Genomic DNA, 22,261 nt, shown 5'->3' with positions numbered 1-22,261 from the left:
AAAGTAATTAAGTTAAGTGATTTTAGTTATTAAAAAAACATATTAGTAAATAAACTGTTGAATAAAAAAGCCCAAGTAAAAGAGGCCTATTAAAGCCCATATAGGATCCGTTATTGCAGTCTTTATATATGAATCGAGTTTGTATATTCCTCCTTAACAATTTTTCCTTCTCCCGCATCAAACTAGTCATCGACTCGCCATAACGGAGTCCGAATTCGCCGGAGACGCTGCTTGGTTCGCCGATTAGCCTAACTTACACCGGAATTTTTTCACGGCAACGTTTTCTTCCCTCCTTCGTGTAATTTTAGCCATCTGAGAAATCGCGAATTGATAACAATCAAGGAAGAGGAATACCTAACAACATGGGGAATGGTAATAGTCTCGCCTCGATCTTACTGATGTTTGCTTAGTTGATCGGAGTTTCCGGCCAATAATGGTGAATTTTGATGTTTCAGGTGAAAGAGGAAGACCTAACAAGAAGATGAAGTACGGTGGAAAGGTTCGTGTTTTAGGTTTCTTCAGTTCAGTGCTAGTTAGAGTGTGTAATTGTGTAATGTGTGATCTTACTGTAAAAGTTTATCAGGATGATCAAAAGATGAAGGACATAGAAAACGTTGAAGATTACTATGATGATGCGGATGATCAGGATTCTCGTGATGGTAAAATTGATTTCTCTCTAGCGTAATTAACAATGGATATATTTGGGGAAAATGTTGAATTTAGAGTATTGTAATGGGGTTTGAAGGTGAAGGAGAGGAGAGGAAGAGGGATTTTACTAAATTGGTGTTGAAGCCAGATCATGGAAACAGGCCTTTGTGGGCTTGTGGTGATGGAAGGATTTTCTTGGAGACGTTTTCTCCTCTCTATAAACAAGCTTATGACTTTCTTATCGCCATTGCTGAACCCGTTTGCAGGTTTTGTTTTCGAATATATCAATCAACGTTTAGGGATGTCAATGTACAAGCTATGAATTTTGTTGTTGATTTTTTTCAGGCCAGAGTCAATGCACGAGTATAATCTAACCCCACACTCGTTGTATGCTGCTGTTTCCGTTGGTCTTGAGACAGAAACTATCATCTCTGTTTTGAATAAGCTGTCTAAGACTAAGCTACCAAAGGAGATGATTGATTTCATCCATGCTTCTACTGCCAACTATGGGAAAGTGAAGCTGGTACTGAAGAAGAATCGGTATTTTATCGAATCCCCATTCCCTGAGGTAAGTTCACCAGACTTGTCCTCTTTCTCTTCTCTTTTGTATTTGGATTTTGGTTTTATTTTTCCATTTCTTTTGATTAATTGTAAAAACGAAACTATCTCAGGTGTTAAAAAGGCTTCTTAGTGATGAGGATATAAACCGAGCTAGATTTTCTTCTGAGGTACGTTGAACTCCTCCATTTCGTGCATTATGCTCGCCTTTTGCGGTTTCTATATTTTAACTTTCAGTGAAATACATACCATTCATGATCAGTTGTTCTCAACCGTTTTTTGCTTCTTTTGTCACTAATGTGGCAGACTTATATATTTCATGTTTCCTTCTTCTTATACTTCTTGATTCAGTATGTGAAATTCATGGTTATTATACCATTGTCTGTTCTCCTCAGTATGTCAAACCAGCTTAGATTAACTTCTTTTTTTTTGCTAGCCATGTTATGGTGGTGATGAATTTACAATTGGAAAAACAAGCGGTGAAATTGAACCAGGACCTGGGGAGCTGTTGAGTGAAGCAGAACTGGCAGCAGCAGCAGAAGAGAAAGAAACTCACTCATTTGAGATAGACCCCTCGCAGGTAAATTTTCCCTAATGCAGCTGAGAAATGATGTGTAAACATTAATCGTGTTATGAGTTTGGTAATGTTCTGCAATATTTACTTAGCTCGTGGTGTGATGTTCTTTTGCTCTTGGTGTGTAGGTGGAGATTGTGAAGCAGCGTTGCTTACCAAATGCCTTGAATTACCCTATGTTAGAGGAATATGACTTCAGGAACGACAATGTGAGTAAGAAATTTTATACTTTAAGCAAATTTTTGCTTACCTAATAATATGCACACCAGGTTTGTGATTGTTAATAACTTGATGGCGTCTGTCAGGTTAATCCTGATCTTGACATGGAACTGAAACCCCATGCACAACCGAGGCCATACCAGGAAAAAAGTTTGAGCAAAATGTTTGGGAACGGTATAACTCTCTACGTCCAGAATTTTTTCTTTAGTAATCCGTTTATACGGCGACTGCTAAATGATATTGAACTTCTCTTAGATATTTAGATTTGTACTTTCATTCAGAAGTATCATTACAGTATCTCGTGAAAGTTTGTGACTGATCTAGAATCTTGATTCTGCAGGACGAGCAAGATCTGGGATTATAGTGTTGCCTTGTGGTGCTGGTAAATCTCTAGTTGGTGTTTCTGCAGCGGCTCGTATAAAGAAGAGTTGTCTTTGTTTGGCGACGAATGCTGTCTCGGTGGATCAATGGGCCTTCCAATTCAAGTTATGGTCTACTATAAGAGATGACCAAATATGTCGTTTCACTTCTGATAGTAAAGAACGATTCCGTGGAAATGCTTGTGTTGTTGTGACAACCTATAACATGGTTGCCTTTACTGGTAAACGATCAGCGGAAGCAGAGAAGATTATAGAAGAAATGAGAAACAGAGAGTGGGGGTTATTGCTCATGGACGAGGTAATCAAACAGTTCTTAATGTGACGTGTGACTTTAAATTGAATTTAGTGTTTGCGGGTAGTTACTTTTTGGAATGGTCATATGTGGTTCGTTGAGAAGGTGAATCCTGTGTTAGTTCTATCTACATATAATGAGTTTCCATTGAATGTGTGACATTATTTTTTTAATAGGTGCATGTGGTTCCGGCCCATATGTTTAGGAAAGTTATAAGCATCACAAAATCTCACTGCAAGCTAGGACTTACGGGTAATTAAATATTGAAATCGTTCATTTTCACATACCTTTTCATGTGTTATACTTCAGTTGCAGAAGCTAAGTCTCAGTTTTGGTCTTTTGTTCAGCCACCCTTGTGAGAGAAGACGAAAGGATTACAGATTTGAACTTTCTCATTGGCCCGAAACTATATGAAGCCAATTGGCTAGATTTAGTTAAAGGAGGCTTTATTGCAAATGTTCAGTGTGCTGAAGTATGGTGTCCTATGACCAAGGAGTTTTTTGCAGAATATCTGAAGAAAGAGAACTCCAAAAAAAATCAGGTTCATGAATATAATCTATTTTTGCAGTGTTCTTCGTTTTCTTCAGAAATTTTCTGAAAACCTGAGATTGTTAGATATCTGGTCTTTAGGTTTGGTTCATTTGATCTCCATGAATTTTATCTAGTCTGGAACCTTCAAATATGGTAAACATCAATATATTAGGTTCTTTGTGGCAAATACTCTAATAGACCATCCTGTAATTTTCTATGAAATTGGAGCTAGGAAGCGGGAAGCCTCTTCAACTGTTCTGACCTTTACATATCTTGTCTTCTGGTATCTGCAGGCACTTTATGTCATGAACCCTAACAAATTCAGAGCCTGTGAATTTCTGATACGTTTCCATGAACAACAACGTGGGGATAAAATCATTGTCTTTGCAGACAATCTTTTTGCGCTTACAGAGTATGCAATGAAACTCCGGAAACCGATGATTTATGGTGCAACCAGGTTTGTTAAAGAAGTTCTATGAAAAAACAAAGTTTGAGTTTTCACTCCATTTCGAGTCTGATAATCCTCTCTGCGCTATGTAGCCATATCGAACGAACCAAAATTCTTGAGGCGTTTAAAATCAGTAAAAACGTGAACACTGTCTTCCTATCGAAGGTATGAACATTGTTTCCTTCCTTATAGAAAAATTTCCATTCCATGTTCCTTAGGGAACTTAATTTCGGTTTTGTTTCTTTGACTACAGGTTGGTGATAACTCTATAGATATCCCTGAAGCGAATGTGATTATCCAGATTTCGTCACATGCTGGATCTAGACGTCAAGAGGCTCAACGTTTGGGTCGTATCCTTAGGGCTAAGGTGTGATTATCAGTATTATAACTCATCACATTAGGTCTCTCCTATTTCCTATCTTGCTGATTGGATCGAAGAATTTTTATTTCTCCATGATTAAAAACAGGGTAAACTTGAAGATAGAATGGCCGGTGGGAAAGAAGAGTACAATGCGTTCTTCTACTCACTTGTTTCTACAGATACACAGGTAAATCATAAATTGTCTAACCAAACCTGAATCAGAACCAAAATCCATTTCAGTTTTTAGTCCGGACTCCTTTCCAAAACACACAAAAAAAAATCTGCTTTCCAAAACCTGAAACCTGAAATCTTGAATCGATAAATTGAACGCTGATGCTCGTATTTCTAGTGAATGGCTGATTGAGGTTTTGATTGTTGAAATGGCAGGAAATGTATTATTCAACAAAAAGACAGCAGTTCTTGATCGACCAAGGTTATAGCTTCAAAGTAATAACAGGCCTCCCGCCTCCTGACGCGGGTTCAAGCTTGAGCTACCACAGCCAAGAAGAACAGTTGTCCCTTCTGGGAAAGGTTTTGAATGCTGGAGATGATTTGGTTGGTTTAGAGCATCTCGAAGAAGATACAGACGGAATGGCTCTGCAAAAGGCGAGACGAAGCATTGGATCGATGAGTGCAATGTCCGGTGCAAAGGGAATGGCCTACATGGAATACAACTCAGGCCGTAGCAAATCTGGTAAACAATTCAATAAACCTAAAGACCCAACCAAACGACACAATCTCTTCAAAAAGCGTTTCGTGTGAGACAAGAGAAGGTCATTCCCGGCTATTTGTCGGGAATAGTCTAGATAGAACACAAAAGGCTAGACGAAGATTGAGATGGATGAGTGCAAAGGGAATGGTCTAGATAGAATACAACTTTGGTCGTCACGATTCTTGTATCCAAATTATAGAAACCTCAAGACCGTACTACCAAACGGTAACACCACCATCTTTGCATCTTCTCAAAAACCGTAACAATATGTAAAAAAATTGTAGAGGCTAAAAAATTAAGTAATGGGCTCAACTTGAGAATAAGAAAGCCCATACTAAAGAGTCCTATAAAGCCCATTTATGGTACGTTATTACAACCAATTTATGTTCGTGTTTTATAAAAATCAGAGTTTTGCATCTCTTACCATTCTTGTTCTTAACATTAAACCAGTAAGTGTAACCGACTCCGCCATACCCGAACCCGACTCCGAATCCGATTCAAAATCCGCCGGAGACGCAGCTCCCTTCGCTTAATAGCTTACAACGGTAAATGTTTCACGGCGACGGTTGTCTTCCCTCTTTGGTCTTCTGAGAAATCGAGAATTGAAAAGACAAGACATAATCTCTAAAATCGATTCTTCTGGAGGAGGAAAGAAACAAAGAAGAAGAAGATCAATATGGGAAATGGTATTAGGCTCGATCTTACTGACTTTTTCTTTAGCTTATCGAATTTATCCGGCCAAAACAATTATGCCAATACTTGGTAAATTTTGATCCTTTAGGTGAAAGAGCAAGACCCAACAAGAAGATGAAGTATGGTGGGAAGGTTCGTGTTGAGTTTGTCTTCAGATTGTATTTATCATTTAGAGCTCTTTCAATGGTACTTAGTGTTATTTTACTGTTAAAAATCTCAGGATGATCAGAAGATGAAGAACATCCAAAACGCTGAAGATTACTATGAAGAAGCTGATGAAGATTCTCGTGAAGGTGAGAATTGAATACTCTCGCTGTATTGTAACATACATTTACAATGAATATATTTTGAACTAATTGGATAGAAACTGTAATGGTTTTGAAGTTGAAGGAGGGGAGAAGAAGAGAGATTTTTCTATGTTGGAGTTGAAGCCAGATCATTTAAATAGGCCTTTGTGGGCTTGTGCTGATGGAAGGATTTTCTTGGAGACGTTTTCTCCTCTCTATAAACAAGCTTATGATTTCCTTATCGCCATCGCTGAACCCGTTTGCAGGTGCTCATCATACATATATTTTTGCTTGAAAGATTTCGAATTTTTTTCGAATCCCAATCCATCAACGTTTAGGGATATCGATGTACAAGTTATGATTTTTGATTGATTTTCATTGTTGTTTACTATCTTAGGCCTGAGTCAATGCACGAGTATAATTTAACTCCACACTCGTTGTATGCTGCTGTTTCCGTTGGTCTTGAGACAGAAACTATCATTTCTGTTTTGAATAAACTGTCTAAGACTAAGTTACCCAAGGAGATGATTGATTTTATCCATGCTTCTACTGCTAATTATGGGAAAGTGAAGCTGGTATTGAAGAAGAATCGGTATTTTATTGAATCCCCATTCCCTGAGGTAAGTTCACCTGATTTATCCTCTTTTTCTTCTCTTTTGTATTTAGATCTTGGTTTTGTTTTTTTCATTGCTTTTGCTCAATTGTAGAAATGAAACTATCTCAGGTGTTGAAAAGGCTTCTCAGTGATGATACTATAAATCGAGCTAGGTTCTGTTCTGAGGTATGTTCAACCCCTCCATTTTGTGCATTATGTTGACTATTTGTGGTTTCAAGACTTCATCTTGGATGGAACTACCTACCATGATCTGTTGTTACCAATGTGGCAGTTCTTTAAATTTTAAGTTTTCTGTAACTATGTCTCAGTTGGTAGATAAACTCATTATCGTTCTTCTTAAGCTCCTTGATTCATTGGTTGTGGAATTCATTTTTCTTATACCATTGTATTCTCCACAGTATGTCGAACCAACTTAGATTAACTTTTTTGGTAGCCATATTATGGCGGTGATGAATTCACGATCGGCAAAACAAGCGGTGAACTTGAAGCAGGACCCGGCGAGCTTTTGAATGAAGCAGAATTGGCAGCAGCAGCAGAAGAGAAAGAAACTCACTCGTTTGAGATAGACCCTTCACAGGTAAGTTTCTCCTGATGCCTCGGAAAAATAATTGTATTTATGAGTTTGGTAATGTTTTATGATCTTTATTTAACTTAAAGTGTCATGTTCTTTTGCTCTTGGTGTGTAGGTGGAGAATGTGAAACAGCGTTGCTTACCAAATGCCTTAAATTACCCTATGTTAGAGGAATATGACTTCAGGAACGACAATGTGAGTAACAAATATTATACTTCAGGCCTATTTTTGCTTACCGAGGATGTGCACACCAGGTTTGTGATTGTTAATAACTGGATGGTATCTTTCAGGTTAATCCTGATCTTGACATGGAACTAAAACCCCATGCACAACCGAGGCCGTACCAGGAAAAAAGTTTGAGCAAAATGTTCGGGAACGGTATAACTGTCCACAAATCTTTTCTTTGTAGTTCGGTTAAACGGGGACTGCTAAATTGATATCGAATGCTAAATTGATATCGAACTTCGCTTGGTTTTTTAGATTTGTACTTTCATAGTGTTCTGATCTAGCTTTATTTTGAAATCCTAATAAGTATCTTTGTAATTTCTCCTGAGAGATTTTGACTGATCTAGAATCTTGATTCTGCAGGACGAGCAAGATCTGGGATTATAGTGTTGCCTTGTGGTGCTGGTAAATCTCTAGTTGGTGTTTCTGCTGCGGCTCGTATAAAGAAGAGTTGTCTTTGTTTGGCAACGAATGCTGTCTCGGTGGATCAATGGGCCTTCCAATTCAAGTTGTGGTCTACTATAAGAGATGACCAAATATGCCGTTTCACTTCTGATAGTAAAGAGCGATTCCGTGGAAATGCTGGTGTTGTTGTGACAACCTATAACATGGTTGCCTTTAGTGGTAAAAGATCTGAGGAATCAGAGAAGATTATAGAAGAAATGAGAAACAGAGAGTGGGGGTTGCTACTCATGGACGAGGTAACCAAATAGTTCTTAATGTGACATGTGACTTTAAATTGAATTGAATTGTCATATGTGGTTCATTGAGAAGGTGTATCCAGTGTTAATTCGATCTACAAATAAAAAGTTTCCATTAAATGCGTGACATTATGTTTTTTAATAGGTGCATGTTGTTCCGGCCCATATGTTTAGGAAAGTTATCAGCATCACAAAATCTCACTGCAAGCTAGGACTTACAGGTAATTAAATTTTGAAATCATTCATTTTCACATACCTTTTTATGTGTTATACTTCAACTGCAGAAGCTAAGCCTCTGTGTTGGTCTTTTGTTCAGCCACCCTTGTGAGAGAAGACGAAAGGATTACAGATTTGAACTTTCTCATTGGCCCGAAACTATATGAAGCCAATTGGCTGGATTTAGTTAAAGGAGGCTTTATTGCAAATGTTCAGTGTGCTGAAGTATGGTGTCCTATGACCAAAGAGTTTTTTGCAGAATATCTGAAGAAAGAGAACTCCAAAAAAAAACAGGTTTATGAATATAAACAGGCTTATTTTAGTGTGTTATCTAATTTGGAAAATGCTCTAATAGAATCACCTGGGAAGTGGAGCTAGTAAACCTCAACAATTGTTCTGACATGTACATAATTTTTCTTCTGGTATCTGCAGGCCCTTTATGTCATGAACCCTAACAAGTTCAGAGCCTGTGAGTTTCTGATTCGCTTCCATGAACAGCAACGTGGGGATAAAATCATTGTCTTTGCAGACAATCTTTTTGCACTTACGGAGTATGCAATGAAACTCCGGAAACCGATGATTTATGGTGCAACCAGGTTTGTTAAAGAAGTTCTGTTGAAAACACAAGTTTGCGTTTTCACTCAATTTCCAATCTGATAATCCTCTCCACACAATATGTAGCCATATTGAACGAACCAAAATTCTTGAAGCATTTAAAACCAGTAAAGACGTGAACACTGTCTTCCTGTCAAAGGTAATAATATTTTATGTTTCCTTCATTATAGAAAATTGTATGTTCCGGGTGACCAAAAAAAAGAAAAAAAGAAAGAAAATTGTGTGCTCCATGTTAGTTAGGAAACTTAATTTTGATCTGGTTTCTTTGACTACAGGTTGGTGATAACTCTATAGATATCCCTGAAGCTAATGTGATTATCCAGATTTCATCACATGCTGGTTCTAGACGTCAAGAGGCACAGCGTTTGGGTCGTATTCTTAGGGCTAAGGTTTGAATTTCGATATTATAACTCATCAGTTAACTGTCTCTCTTCTTTCCTCTTGTTGGTTGGATCAAATTTTTATATATATTTCCATGATCAAAAACAGGGTAAACTTGAAGATAGAATGGCCGGTGGAAAAGAAGAGTACAATGCATTCTTTTACTCACTTGTTTCGACAGATACACAGGTAAATCACTAGTTTTGGGTGAAGTAGGGAATGAAACCTATATTCATCAAACCAAACATGAATCTGAACTGAACTATATAATTCAGTGCCACTCGTTTTCAAGACCCAAAAAAGTCGGATTTCAAAACCCGAAATCTGAAATCCTGAACCGCTTAAACAAATTGGTTGTGCTCTATGTTTCAAGCGGATGGCTGATATAAGGATTGTGAATGTTTGAAATTGCAGGAAATGTATTACTCAACGAAAAGACAGCAGTTCTTGATCGACCAAGGTTATAGCTTCAAGGTAATAACAAGCCTCCCGCCTACAGACGCGGGTTCAAGCTTGAGCTACCACAGCCAAGAAGAACAGTTGTCTCTTCTGGGAAAGGTGTTGAATGCAGGAGATGATTTGGTTGGTTTAGAGCAACTCGAAGAAGACACAGACGGAATGGCTCTGCAAAAAGCGAGAAGAAGCATGGGATCGATGAGTGCAATGTCCGGTGCAAAGGGAATGGTGTACATGGAATACAACTCTCGTAACAAATCTGGTCAACAATTCAAGAAACCTAAAGACCCAACCAAACGACACAATCTGTTCAAAAAACGTTTCGTGTGAGAACAAGAGAAGCTCATTTCCGGCTACTATCTGTTTTGTGCTCTGCAGAGCTTTTTTACTCTGTAGTTGATGCATATCTAAATTAAGAAAATTATGATAACTTAACGTTTTCATATCATGTCTCCTACTATTTTGGTACAACCTTCAAAATTACAAAATTTAGAGTACAGACATCGTTGTGGTAAACTATATTGTCACCAATTCTATGGATTTATAATATTTCTTACTCAGCTTTGTGAAAATTATTAATGATGTATCTTGACGTTCGTAATGATGTGTATATATAATTATCAGAAAGTTGGAAAAAAAAACACTTGTTAGAATGCAGTCTTTTAATACGTTACGGTGGCATATACGATAAGTTTCTATTTTTAGCAGAGAAGAATTTGTTTACTAAAATAGTCTTTTGTTTTATTTGCTACTATAGCAATATGATCGAAGAATCTCAATGAAGACTTTTTGTCTTTGGACCACACGTCTTCTAACTAATTTTCTCTCTAGACTCTTTTGAAACTAACTCAATTTGTATGATGTTAAGTTATTCAAAAAACGAGTACATACTACGAATGAAAATTTCTGAAATATGTAAGTTTATTAGTATTATGTGTATTTCTTTTTCGAGGCTAGTTTGCAACTGTGGAGCAAAGCTGGTAGAATATATACCCCTACAAAGCAACAACACAAATGTTTAATTAAGATCAATTGATTAATTAAAAAAAAAATTGATTAATGAATATTATGTGCACAAAAAATTATAAAAATAGAATGAATATAATAAGGTTCGTCCCACGTAAGAGGAATATTATTTGTTAGAAGTAAACCAAAAAAAAAAAAAAAGAGGAATATTATTTGTTAATAATTCATATTTCCTTCAATTCCTTTGTTTGTTTTTTAAAGTTAGACCAAAAAACAAAGGTCTGTGTAGGTACTAGGTAGCATTTTTTCAACGAAATTTTATTAAATTTGTGTAATTACATTATAATGATATTACGGAAAAAAAATGTTTTACTTATTATTCTCTTTGTTATGCTCCACTTGACTATATATAATAAAACATTTATTTCCGTAAAGAAGGACCAAAACGGTGTTTGAGCTCAAATCATCATTACTTCCTTTAAGATCACACAATTCACACAAAAAGTTCATTTTTTTGACACATCCCACATGCGAGACATTCCTTTTTGTGACAACATGCAAATATTAATTCGAATCCAAGTGCGATTATTAGTAATTTAATAAATGAAGGTTTCAAATCTAAATGAGATTACGGACCAAAATTATAGGGAACTTCTCTAATGAATAAGAAAAAGACAATACAAATTATATATATGGTTTTCGTAATGTTCAAACACGTTCTTCAAAAACAAAACGTTCACCCAAAACATTTGATCCTGCAAATTCAAAATTTACAATCATTTTTATAGTCTTGCTCGAATCTTAGAACCGAAAATAGTATAACATTTTATATTTTATATTAATTATTGGACGAATAATCACATTTATCTACTTTGATGTGCAATTACAATTGATCAAACTATTGTTAAATAAAATAAAAATGAACAATTATTATAGATTTATTTTTATGAATGCTAAATTCCCTGTAGATGAAAAAAAAACACACTCTATAAGCACGTACGGTTAGAAAAAAAGAAAAATAAATAAATCAATGAAAGTATATAATGCGGTTGGTCAAAAAGATAAAACTTTGGAATCATGCTTTGGTTAGTTGATTATATATTATCATTAGCCCAATACAGATAAAGTATTATTGATTTATTTACCCCATTAACCATATGGTACTCGAAGATAAGAATCTATATATTAGATTCCCTTACCAAATTAATGTTAAAAAATATTATTTTCTTCTATTTTTTTCAACCTTTTTTTTTAACAATAAACTAGAATAAAATAGTTCATAAGAGTTTATTAGGAGAAAAATTGTCTACATACTTAATAGAAAACAGAATAGTAATGTTACGAGTTTCCGCTTTTATATTTACATTTCTTAAAATAAAAGATAAAGAAAAGATATACAGAGAACGTCGGTTAATCGGAACGAGAAAACACTATTTTCACCAAATCTGAACAGTTGGTAAAAAAAATACAGTTTTTGTAGTTATGTTCTATCATACATCTCATCGTCCATATCAGAATTTCCATTTCATTATGAATCCCATAAAAGAAAGACTTTGTCGAACATTTGTTACCTTCATAACCGATAAAAGGTCTTGCGATTGCCGACAAAACCTTTACATATGATTCATATTAGTTACATATGATTTTGCTTTAAATAATTACCCGAAAAACAGAACTTACAAAACAAAAATCATAAGATCAAGATTTATCACTACATTGCAAACTAGTCTGCATGCATCATGTACATTAAAACATGTACATGAAATATAAGATAAGAGAGAAAAGAAGACGTTGTGTTTTGAACTATGGAGTGAAAAGAAATAGTCAACATAGATGCGATACGACCATGCATCTTAGCTCTTATTAGGTATGCATGTATACCATCATTCTTCTTCCATGTACTATATGTATATATCTAGTAAGTCGTTCCTTTACATGTTATTACGGAAAACACATACTAATGATAAAATTGGTGATAAGATTTAATAAAAATGTGCTACTAAAGTTTGTCATCATACTTAAGATCCAGAAATGTATATAAATGACCTGAATCCCATAAATGTAATAGATTTATGTAAATGATACTATAATACAGTATTCTCGAAGAATAATTAATACTATATATTCTTCGATTAATTTTCTTCTTATTTGTCTATATGTTATTGCTTTGAGCCTTTGATATGATGAGATAGATTGTACAGGTGTAATTTCTTCTTATCATGGCATCCCAGATATTCCTGTAAGATAATAAAGATTAAAACCTTCTTTTTATATTTTGTTTCCTCTTTTTCGAAAAAGAAAATTTTTTTGTTTCCTCATCTTTGTACAAACTTGATTTGTACAAATATATCCGACTGGAATTATCGAGAACACACTGCCTTTTTAGAAGCATCAAACGAATAACGAAGACAATAAAAGATAAATGAGAATAATTTCCCTTTTCTTAAGAAGAAAAAAAAAAAGAAAACCTGAAATAAAAATTATGTAAGTCTTTTATTTGCTATATAGATTAAGGAAAATTAAAACATTAATTCATCAGAAAGACTTAACTCCAAATTTGACAATTGTCATATGAATAATCTTGTAACTTAACGTTTACTTTATATCAGTTTATCGAGCCAAACCACTAGGTTTTTACAAAGAAACAACTTGATTTAATTTAGCTCAAATACAAAAAAAGACACATAAATTAACAAATTGATTATTATTAAGCTAGTGTAGTGACAACTTACTAACTATATAGGGGGAACATGCCGCCCAATACTTGAATCTTTTTGAAACTTGAAGCTACTTTGTGTGCTAAGTCATAATTAGTGATATTTTTTTATTAAATTGTATTATTATTTTTAATTCTATGATTTACTAGTATTATATATTGGCTAATATTTATGTCCGTTGGATTTGAAATCACTTCATTCAGTACCTTTCTTGTTTAAAATTAGATTAATGGAAGTGCTATATATATTTTTCAGTCCTTTTGGTTTTTCTATTCCTTCCACGATGGAAAAAGAAACAATTTAAAATACAAGAGATAAAAAACACATGTGAGCTTCTCCGTTGCTTCTTTTGTTTTCTTTATCGATCTTTTCCAATTAGAGATGTTTTTATTCAGTCAAATTGCCAATTATGTTAAAGGTGTATTTCCTCAAGTGTTCTTAATTTTATAAAAAGAGTTGCATTACTACTTAAATACAGGAGAAAGAAACTTAATTGATTGGAGATATAGTGATCATATATAAATAGCTTAGCTTTTATTTTATTTTTGTCAACAAAGTTTACTGGTCAGTTTCTCCATTTGCACATATAGGTGAAAGTCGAATTATATTCGAGTACATAAAGTACCAACATATGTTACTGATAATCACCTGGCATGGCTGTGAGCTCCTAAACAGTGGATTAATTATCAAATCTTGATTAGCAATAACATTGTTTTTTGTGGGGGTATAGTATTAATTTGAGGGTATCCGAAAGAACTTTGCATGCAAAATAACAATGAGTTTTTGTGTTGTTGCCCATTGCTTTGGCATCATTCATGCACTTAATCATTTATCAATATGTCGCTCATCATATTCATATATATATATCCACCTAATATTATCATAAGTCAAACTCGTTTATATATCGTTTTGTTTTAATTCTTGCATTATAGAAACTTAACTAAAATCGCATATATATACATGATAACTAATACATAGTATATTTGCTTAAACGGGACCAACAAAAAGAAAAGAAGAAGTAAACACAAATATGGTTTTCTAATCTGCCTATGGACCGCTTGATCAGACTGTTTCAAACTCTAAATATATATCATCAAGAAACAAAATAATCAGCTAGGGTTTGTGAGCTAACTTTTTTTTCTCCACAAAATAATCAGCTAGGGTTTGTGAGCTAACTTTTTTTCTCCACAAAATTTTTTGATGTCGATTTGTATATTCAGTGGGTCATTTGACTTTAGGTAAACTGTAATAATTATTCCCTAAGCTTTTTGTACACTAACACGACCAAAGAGAGGATCTTGATCCTCTATGGTTGGGATAATTAAAAATAATATAGTTGCATAATAAAGACTAAAGAGCATCCAAAATCGAATTTTCAGTGTCCACTAATCAAAATTCTTATAAAAATTTAACATCATTTAAAAAGAATCTTCGATCCGGGTCAAACTAAAGTGGTATTAGATTTAAACATTCACACAAATCAGGTAAGGACAACTGATAGCATCTGACAAGTAATTTTCATTACAAAATAAAACAATGTAATTTTTATATTTTACATCCTTCTAAAAATTATGTTTTATTGTTATTCTTAATGCAATGTACAATACATTTAAATGATCAAATCGAGTTATATATCAGGAATTTTTCCATTCAAATATCTGATATATATCTGACTCGATAAAACCATTTTATATAGCTAATTTCTTTCAAAGAAAGTTTTTAAAATAAAATATTGAACCCCATCGTCGTCTTAAAGAGTCTTTCACCAGAAAAAAGAAGAAGGAGCTGAGTATTGCAAAAGAGGCTGTTGCACCACAAAGCTACTCATACTCATAGAAGCTTCCTCCTTCTCATGCAGTCCATCCAATTTCTGTCCACCATTAATTATTTCAATACATTAGAGATCCATTTTTATCAATCATAACATACTTTGACAAAACTAGTGTGTTTATTATATATGTTTAATACTCCCTCTCTTCCAATATATAATGTTTTAGACTTTTATTTTTGTTCCATTTTATAAGATTTTTTCAGATTTCTATGCATTTATTATATTAATTTAAATTCTGAAGTTTTTTTCCTATTGATTAAATTTTGTTTAATGATACAATATTTATTGTTTCTTTTTTTTTTTTGCTTTTAGCCAAAACTCTTATAAAATGGAACAGAAGGTAGTATATTATTATTTTTACAAAAAAGTTGAATAATCTTTTTTTTTCATTTTATTTAAATTTATGAAATTACTCATTTATTTTCTAAATTTTGAAGTACAAATTTAGTATATATCTGATCATTTCATTTTGGATTTTAAAATTTTAAATAATTAATTGAAGAAGAAAGAAAATAAAAAAATAACTAGTTTTTGAATATGATTTACCCAAAGCTCCGAGTCGTCATCTTCAATGTTAGAGATGTCTACAACTTCGTCATTGCGAGCGAATCTACCTCGTATTCGTGGTCTACTGTCCGCTAATGTTTTCCGGCATGCATACTTTTTTTTTTGTTTCCATCCAAAACACACAAGAACAAAAAAAAAAGTTTATAATCATAATAAATGAATCAAAGTATGAAAATGTATTGATAAAATTGTTACCTTAATAGTTTTGGTAAAGTTTCTCTGGTTTCGTTTAGCTCTATACTTTGATATCTTCTCTTTACGTTCTTCTGCGTTATAACGTCCCACCTTAAAGTTATGTTCGTCTGATAACGGAGCCGTCGAGTTCTCCGACGATCTCTGCATCTCGAAGTTGTTCTGAATACCATAAATACTCAAAAACTTTTAGTAAAATTGAGAGTGCAACGTTAAAAAGGAAAAAAACAGAGCAACAAAAACAGAGACCTGTAAATCTCCTGTGCTGTAGACTCGTCGCATCTGACCGGAAAAGAAAGCATTTTCCGGCGAGCTCAGTGTATTGTAAAGAGTTGAAGAATCCATCACAGGAATGTTGAACGGGAGCTGATTTGGTTTCCCTTCGACCGAGTTGCTGCTAAAGCTTCTCTGCATATATCTCCCTGCATTCTCTATTGCACCGTAGCTTCGTGCCATTGACGACGGCTGATCATGACCGTCGAAGAAGTTCTCTGTTTTGACGGCGTCGGAGATTTGGAAATCTGAGAAATTAGGATATATTCCGGTGGGAATTTGCTGAGAGAGAGTCAAAGTTCCGAGGAGATCACTTGGAGGAGATGAAGAGAGGATGTTTTGTGGGGTGAAGTGGTCGAAAATGCTGAGTGATTCATCGACAACAGAGTAAAGCTCGTTGTTACAGAACAGATCTGTAGCTGTTGTTGTTGTTGTTGTTGTTGTTGTTGTTGTTGTTGTGTCTGAAGAAAACATATCTGGACTAGAGTTTCGGAATATTGAAGATGAAGATGAAGATGAACCATCAAAGATATAAAGATCTGAAGAAGCAGCCATTATTTTTTGACGTGATGAACAAGTAAAAAAATACTCTGTTTATGTTCTGTTTCTGTAGTAATACAACTCGTGATTTTTTATTTTTTTTGTTGAAGTTTCTTTGGTTTCTCTGTTTCAGAACCAAGACATGACAAGTGAAGTTTCTTTTGTCTGGAGGGCGATGTGTTATCGTATATATAACGGCGGAGATTTTTGAGTATTATTAATATGTCCTTATATGTTTTTTATTTTATGGATGATGCCATAAGGTTTTGTATTCTTACATTTTTAACCAAAATGCTTACGTCCAAATAGTTTAGTTTTTAGAATCTACTTAGTCTCACTGTCTTTTTGATGTATGATGTGAGCAAAGCTCCTTTTGGTTGTTTATATTACTATTCAAATCTTACGTTTTAGAATCCAATTCGGCTATTTGCATTGCTGTTGAAAATGTACTTTTTAGATTATATAAATATTTTAAAAGTGTAGTTGAAAATATTCGAGAGAGAAAGAGAACTTATTTGCAGCTAATATTTTATATACAGAAAACAAAACTAAATCCTACACAAGGAACCTTCACCTTAATAAAAGTCTTTCACGAGAAAGAATTAAGTTATGTATTGCAAATGAGACTCTATTGCACCACAAAGATGCTCGCAAAAGAAATATATAGTACCTGTCGAAGTTGTATCAGCAATTTTAAAACAAGAGAAGCTGAAATGTGTTTAAGCTATGTATGATGACCCTTCAAAGCTTCAAAACCTATGAGGCAACAAGGCTGCCTAGTGCCTACAGTCTATATAACTGCGTTACAGAATCTGGTCCAACTAGGAATACAAGTCTTCAAGTCTTGATTCGGAACACCACTATTCTTTGATATTTTTGGGCACACCATCCTATTCCTACACAATGGAAAGTGACCTTGTCTTAACCTAACAAATCATCTTACAATGTATTATAAACTCATTTGCAAGACTTCAATGTACCTTCCATTATAGGAAAGAAATATAAAAATTCCCCTACCATGCATGCAAACTCTTTTAAAATACAGTTTTAATAAAGGGTTAAATTTGTCAAAACGAACAAAAGAAATTATTCTGAAATTTCGGCTTTTCCAATGGGTCAAAGAGTTTTCATTCAACCAATAATTAAAAAAAAAAGTCGAGAAGAGCGAAATTTAAGTCCAGGCATTAAATTTTAAAATCTTTCATTTCATCAAAAAAAAGAAAACGAGAGAGTAAAAGAAGTTTGTAAAGTTTCGTTTGTTACCAAAATCAAGCAAAGAAAGAACAAAAAAAAAAAACTGAATTGTTAAGCGTGTGTATGCTTGAAATTTTTGGGACAAAAAGAAAAAAAGTAGGGAGAAATTTCATATTTTGTTGTGTTGATATTTTGTGAATTTTTTTTTACTTTTTTTTTGGTAAATTTTGTGATTTTGTTTTGGTGAAGGGATTTGTGATTTTGTTTTGGTGTGTAAGTTATCAAAATCATGGCGAGATCACAGGATAAGCTTGATAAGATGCAACTCCGGCAAAGCTACCGGAATTTATGGCACTCTGATCTTATGAGCACCGTCTCGGCCGATACTCCTTGTAAATTATCTCTCTCTGTATTCCAAAACTTATATTTATTTGGTTAGAGAATTGAATTTTTTTTTTGTCTCTTCTTTGGTTTCTGCAGATTGTTTCTTCTCGTGTTTGTGGTAAGTGTCATTACTCTCGATTTCATTAATATGTGTCTCTTTGTTACTTGTAGTAGATGAGAACCTTTGGTGTTGGATACACAAATGTGTTTGTCACTAATTTTAATTGTATGTTTTTGGTTCACATCTAAATCTGCTTTTCATTTTGATTGTAGTGGACCTTGTGTTTCATACTTACTTCGGAAGAGAGCACTATACAATGACATGTCAAGGTATTGAATTCTACTATATGAGGAATGATTTTTGTTTCTTATGTTTCTATCAAAAAATGCTATTATGTTGTTTTGGTTTGGTGAAGGTACACTTGTTGTGGTGGTTACATGCCATGTAGTGGTAAATGTGGAGAAAGAAAATGCCCTCAGTTTTGTCTTGCCACTGAGGTACAAGATAAATTTCCTTAGTGTTCATGTTGATGAACAAAATGATATAACTTGTGATAGAATCTTTAGTTTCTTGTGATATAATCTTTCTCCTGAAATGTTTTTTTGTTTTTTTTTTTTTTGTGATCTTCAGGTGTGTCTCTGTTTTGGAAACTCTGTAGCATCTACTCGTTTTATGCTGCAAGATGAATTCAACATCCATACAACAAAATGCGACAATTGCATCATTGTAATCCCTAGTTTTCCCCCTCTTTGTTTTCGCTTTCCGGCGAATACATCTTTCAGTGTGCTAACGTTTTTACCATTGTTTTTCGTTGTTTTGGCAGGGATTTATGTTCTGCCTCAACCAAATCGCTTGCATTTTCTCTCTTGTCGCTTGCATTGTTGGAAGTGATGAACTCTCTGAAGCTTCTCAGCTTCTTTCTTGCTTGGCAGATATGGTCTATTGCACGTATGTATAATAATCCCTTCTTCACTTTCCATGTTGCTGAATCGGTTTGGCTACATTACAAAGGACTCATGCCAAATGTTTATTAATGCTGATTCTGTACTCTGGTCTTGGTTTTTGCAGGGTTTGTGCGTGTATGCAGGTAAACTAATCAAGTTTTGTTTCACATCTATTTCTTATAGTAAGCAAAAAACCAAAGTGTTTTGTTTGGTTTTTAGACACAACACAAGATTGAGATGGACAAAAGAGATGGTTTAATTAGTTCTCAACCAATGTCAGTACCACCGGCTCAGCAAATGTCCCGGATTGATGAACCAGTCCCTCCTTATGCCGGCTACCCTCCAGCCACTGGTTATCCCCAACATTACTATCCACAGCCTGGCCATGGTTACCCTCCTGCTCCAGGCTATCCACCTCCTGGTCATGGTTACCCACCTGCTCCAGGCTACCCACATCCTGGACCAGGCTACCCACCTCCTGGACCGGGCTATCCACCAGCACCAGGATATCCACCAGCACCGGGATATTCCTCAAAGTAAAGAACCATGACCAATATCTCAATCATCTAATCGAAGTTATATTAAGTATCATCTAAACCGGTCAGCAGAACTTATTATATAATGTTGAGTTCTCATCATCATCCTTGGTATGTTGTGATTACTTAGGCAAGTATATTATCGGGTGTGTTGTTCTCTTATCAAGTGAACCGTTAACTCTAGAAAACCATATATATTAGATGTGGACTTGGTGTATGATAATACCTATGTTTAAATTTATACGTTCCAGTTATGAATATCTGTTTTCAAAGATTTGTTGGTCTACCAAACCGGTTCGGTTAAGGTATGACCGATTGTCAACTTGTGCAAAGTGCAAACGGTGGTACCTTCCACGGTGGATCCATCGGAGGATGATTTCTTGATTAAGCAAAATAAATAATGACAACTTATGACACTAAACAAATACTGTACAGTATTTAGTTAGTGCTAATTATTATTTGAGCATCTTTTTTTTTTCTTGCCTTTAATTAGCCTTTATAGTCAAAGAGAGTCAATTCCACCAATTAGTTAATTTTGTTGCCGGATATATTAAAAGAGAGATTTCACATTTATTTAAAAAGAAAAAGAATTACATCCTTTTTGTTGACGTTAAATTACTCAAATAATCACTTAAAAAGAATTGGAGGAAGTAGCGAGAGGGGGCGGCGGATGGCGATTTAGGGTTTTGAAACCCTTTCATGTTTGGTGAGATCTTGGTCATTATTCGGTGGATCTGCGGTCTGAGAGTGGTTATTATCAGGGATCGATGGTATACAGTTTTTATTCTCACTTGGTTTTTGGTATTTAAAGAGGTTTTGGTTACTATCGAAAGATTTGAGGAAGATCTTTTATTCCAAAGGATCCTCAGAAGCGAAGAAGATTGGCGATATGGGGGTCATTTTTTGGGAGGTCTTAAAAGCAGAATCAGTGGCGATGAACGATTATGGTGGGATTACGAAGAGCGAATCTCTGATTCAACATTTCCTCTTTCGTATGGAAAGTGGAAAATTTCGATTCTCTCAGGATTCCGTAGGCAATGGAATCAAGCGATTATGGAAAGCAAATGGGATGGACGATATCTTCGTTCCCTTATTCTCGAAGTTGGACAGATCGGGTTAAATGCGGAGTACTCTCCAAGTTTGGGAATTTCGGTTGGGTATAAAGAGTGGAATCGTCGACGAGTTCTTGCCACGCTTCACACCTTGTTTCATCTTCTTGAGAGCGATTCCTTTCTTCTATCTCTGGTTTATCTGGTTTATCTGGTTCTAGTGCTGTTTTACCTTTCTTCGGTGATCCTCTTGTTCGTTTCTGGGTTTTACTTTGGCTCTGAGATGTCTCAAGTCTCTCAATTCGGTAAAGGTTTAGCGGGGAAGAAATCTGGTTCGGTGATGCCAATGAAAAGAGTCAAGGTTCCTCATTTTGACAATTCGGCATTGATAGCGGGTTATGCTAATACGGTGATAGGTCGGTGTCTGAATCCTCGTTTGCAGGATATGAAGACATTGCTTTTCATGTTGCCCCGTATATGGCAAGTGGAAGGGAGGGTTGTGGGGGCGGATTTGGGTCTTGGCAAGTTTCAGTTCGACTTCGATAGAGAGGAAGATATTGAAGCGGTTCTGAAGAATGAGCCATTTCATTTCGACCACTGGATGGTCTCCCTAGTGCGGTGGAAGCCTTCGGTCGATCCATCATACCCTTCTTCTTTAACCTTCTGGGTTCGGGTGATGGGTGTCCCGTTGCAGTTCTGGGCTGAACCGACGTTTCAGAGCGTTGGTGATGGTATTGGCTTGGTTCATAAGGTGGATATTGATTTGGGTCGGATTCAAGTTACGATTGATGGTTTGAGACCTCTTTGTTTTGAAACAGAGGTCGAGTTTGACAATGGAGAGGTGGCTAGGGTTTCACTGCGGTATGAAAGACTTTTTGGCTATTGCCGAGTCTGCTTCAGTCTCTGCCATGATGAGTCTCACTGCGGTCTGGTGGAGCATGAGTCGGGCAGTGGTCGTGATGATGGGAATGGTATGGTAACAGGGGATAGAAAATTTCAAAGTTTCAAAGGGGCGGTAGTAAATGATAAGAAATGGAGCAAGGAAGCAGCGGGTTCATCCAAAGGGGTACAAAAGGACAAGGTGATGGGTCAGAGATCTCGGTCTGAACATCCACATGGGGAACCAGTCCGTCGTCCTCGCCGATACCATAGCTATGTTCAATATAATGAACGCAGACAAGCGGATGAAGCGGAAGCTGAGGCTTTAGCTCAACTAAGGGCCAACAATGGGGTGCAAGAGGGTGTAGAGTTGATTATAACTCGTAAACCGGTTCAGAAAGCTTTGTTTCAGGAGGATGAGGGAGATACTGCGGCAGTTGTGATTCCGGAGGAAGCGATGGCAGATCCAATGCCCGCACTTGTTGAGGTTCCAGTAGAAGCAGCAGCGCAGTTGCAAGCAAACGAGGATTTATTGACGGATGTAATCCTGGAGGAGCTAGAAGCAGTATCTTTAGTAGCTGAGGAGGAGCTTAATGTCGCGGAGGAGGTTATTGCCATGGAAGGTTCTGAAGGTGCTGGGGAGGGAGATGAGGGTAGGGATGATGATCATCCAATCACTCAATCAGAGTTGGAAATGCCGGAG

The 22,261-nt window shown here is 35.5% G+C and overlaps 4 protein-coding genes across 5 annotated transcripts; 3 read left to right on the top strand and 1 right to left on the bottom strand.

The window, feature by feature from the left end:
- Window positions 1–177: 177 nt before the first annotated feature.
- LOC17879663 (DNA repair helicase XPB1) lies at window positions 178–5,141 on the top strand. Of its 2 annotated transcripts, none has more exons than XM_006283106.2 (17): window positions 178–372; window positions 456–499; window positions 584–659; window positions 746–914; window positions 994–1,216; window positions 1,320–1,376; window positions 1,643–1,786; window positions 1,909–1,989; window positions 2,086–2,173; window positions 2,340–2,677; window positions 2,848–2,923; window positions 3,019–3,212; window positions 3,496–3,659; window positions 3,743–3,815; window positions 3,904–4,017; window positions 4,118–4,198; window positions 4,399–5,141. In XM_006283106.2, exons 1-17 carry the CDS (start codon window positions 363–365, stop codon window positions 4,771–4,773), a joined length of 2,307 nt encoding a protein of 768 aa, XP_006283168.1. In that variant the 5' UTR covers window positions 178–362; the 3' UTR covers window positions 4,774–5,141. The 2 variants fall into 2 exon arrangements, with proteins under 2 accessions (XP_006283168.1, XP_023634035.1); XM_023778267.1 differs by having other exon boundaries at window positions 576–659.
- Window positions 5,142–5,193: 52 nt separating this feature from the next.
- Window positions 5,194–10,041, top strand: LOC17880339 (DNA repair helicase XPB1). Its single transcript, XM_023778268.1, has 17 exons — window positions 5,194–5,409; window positions 5,505–5,548; window positions 5,637–5,709; window positions 5,801–5,969; window positions 6,101–6,323; window positions 6,428–6,484; window positions 6,753–6,896; window positions 7,006–7,086; window positions 7,182–7,269; window positions 7,480–7,817; window positions 7,963–8,038; window positions 8,134–8,327; window positions 8,466–8,629; window positions 8,715–8,787; window positions 8,924–9,037; window positions 9,138–9,218; window positions 9,444–10,041. The coding sequence occupies exons 1-17, from the start codon at window positions 5,400–5,402 to the stop codon at window positions 9,813–9,815; spliced, it is 2,301 nt and encodes a 766-aa protein (XP_023634036.1). The 5' UTR covers window positions 5,194–5,399; the 3' UTR covers window positions 9,816–10,041.
- Window positions 10,042–14,812: 4,771 nt separating this feature from the next.
- Window positions 14,813–16,586, bottom strand: LOC17877759 (zinc finger protein CONSTANS). Its single transcript, XM_006282890.2, has 4 exons — window positions 16,008–16,586; window positions 15,762–15,920; window positions 15,546–15,659; window positions 14,813–15,038 (listed from the first exon to the last, which is right to left on the bottom strand). Exons 1-4 carry the CDS (start codon window positions 16,584–16,586, stop codon window positions 14,931–14,933), a joined length of 960 nt encoding a protein of 319 aa, XP_006282952.1. The 3' UTR covers window positions 14,813–14,930.
- Window positions 16,587–18,054: 1,468 nt separating this feature from the next.
- Window positions 18,055–19,259, top strand: LOC17878821. Its single transcript, XM_023779620.1, has 7 exons — window positions 18,055–18,157; window positions 18,246–18,267; window positions 18,423–18,479; window positions 18,566–18,647; window positions 18,781–18,876; window positions 18,974–19,098; window positions 19,219–19,259. The coding sequence occupies exons 1-7, from the start codon at window positions 18,055–18,057 to the stop codon at window positions 19,244–19,246; spliced, it is 513 nt and encodes a 170-aa protein (XP_023635388.1). The 3' UTR covers window positions 19,247–19,259.
- Window positions 19,260–22,261: the final 3,002 nt, after the last annotated feature.

The sequence above is a fragment of the Capsella rubella genome, unplaced genomic scaffold, assembly GCF_000375325.1.
Source record: "Capsella rubella cultivar Monte Gargano unplaced genomic scaffold, Caprub1_0 scaffold_7, whole genome shotgun sequence".
Classification (NCBI taxonomy): Eukaryota; Viridiplantae; Streptophyta; class Magnoliopsida; order Brassicales; family Brassicaceae; genus Capsella; species Capsella rubella.
This window is presented reverse-complemented; position numbering and strand designations above follow the sequence as displayed.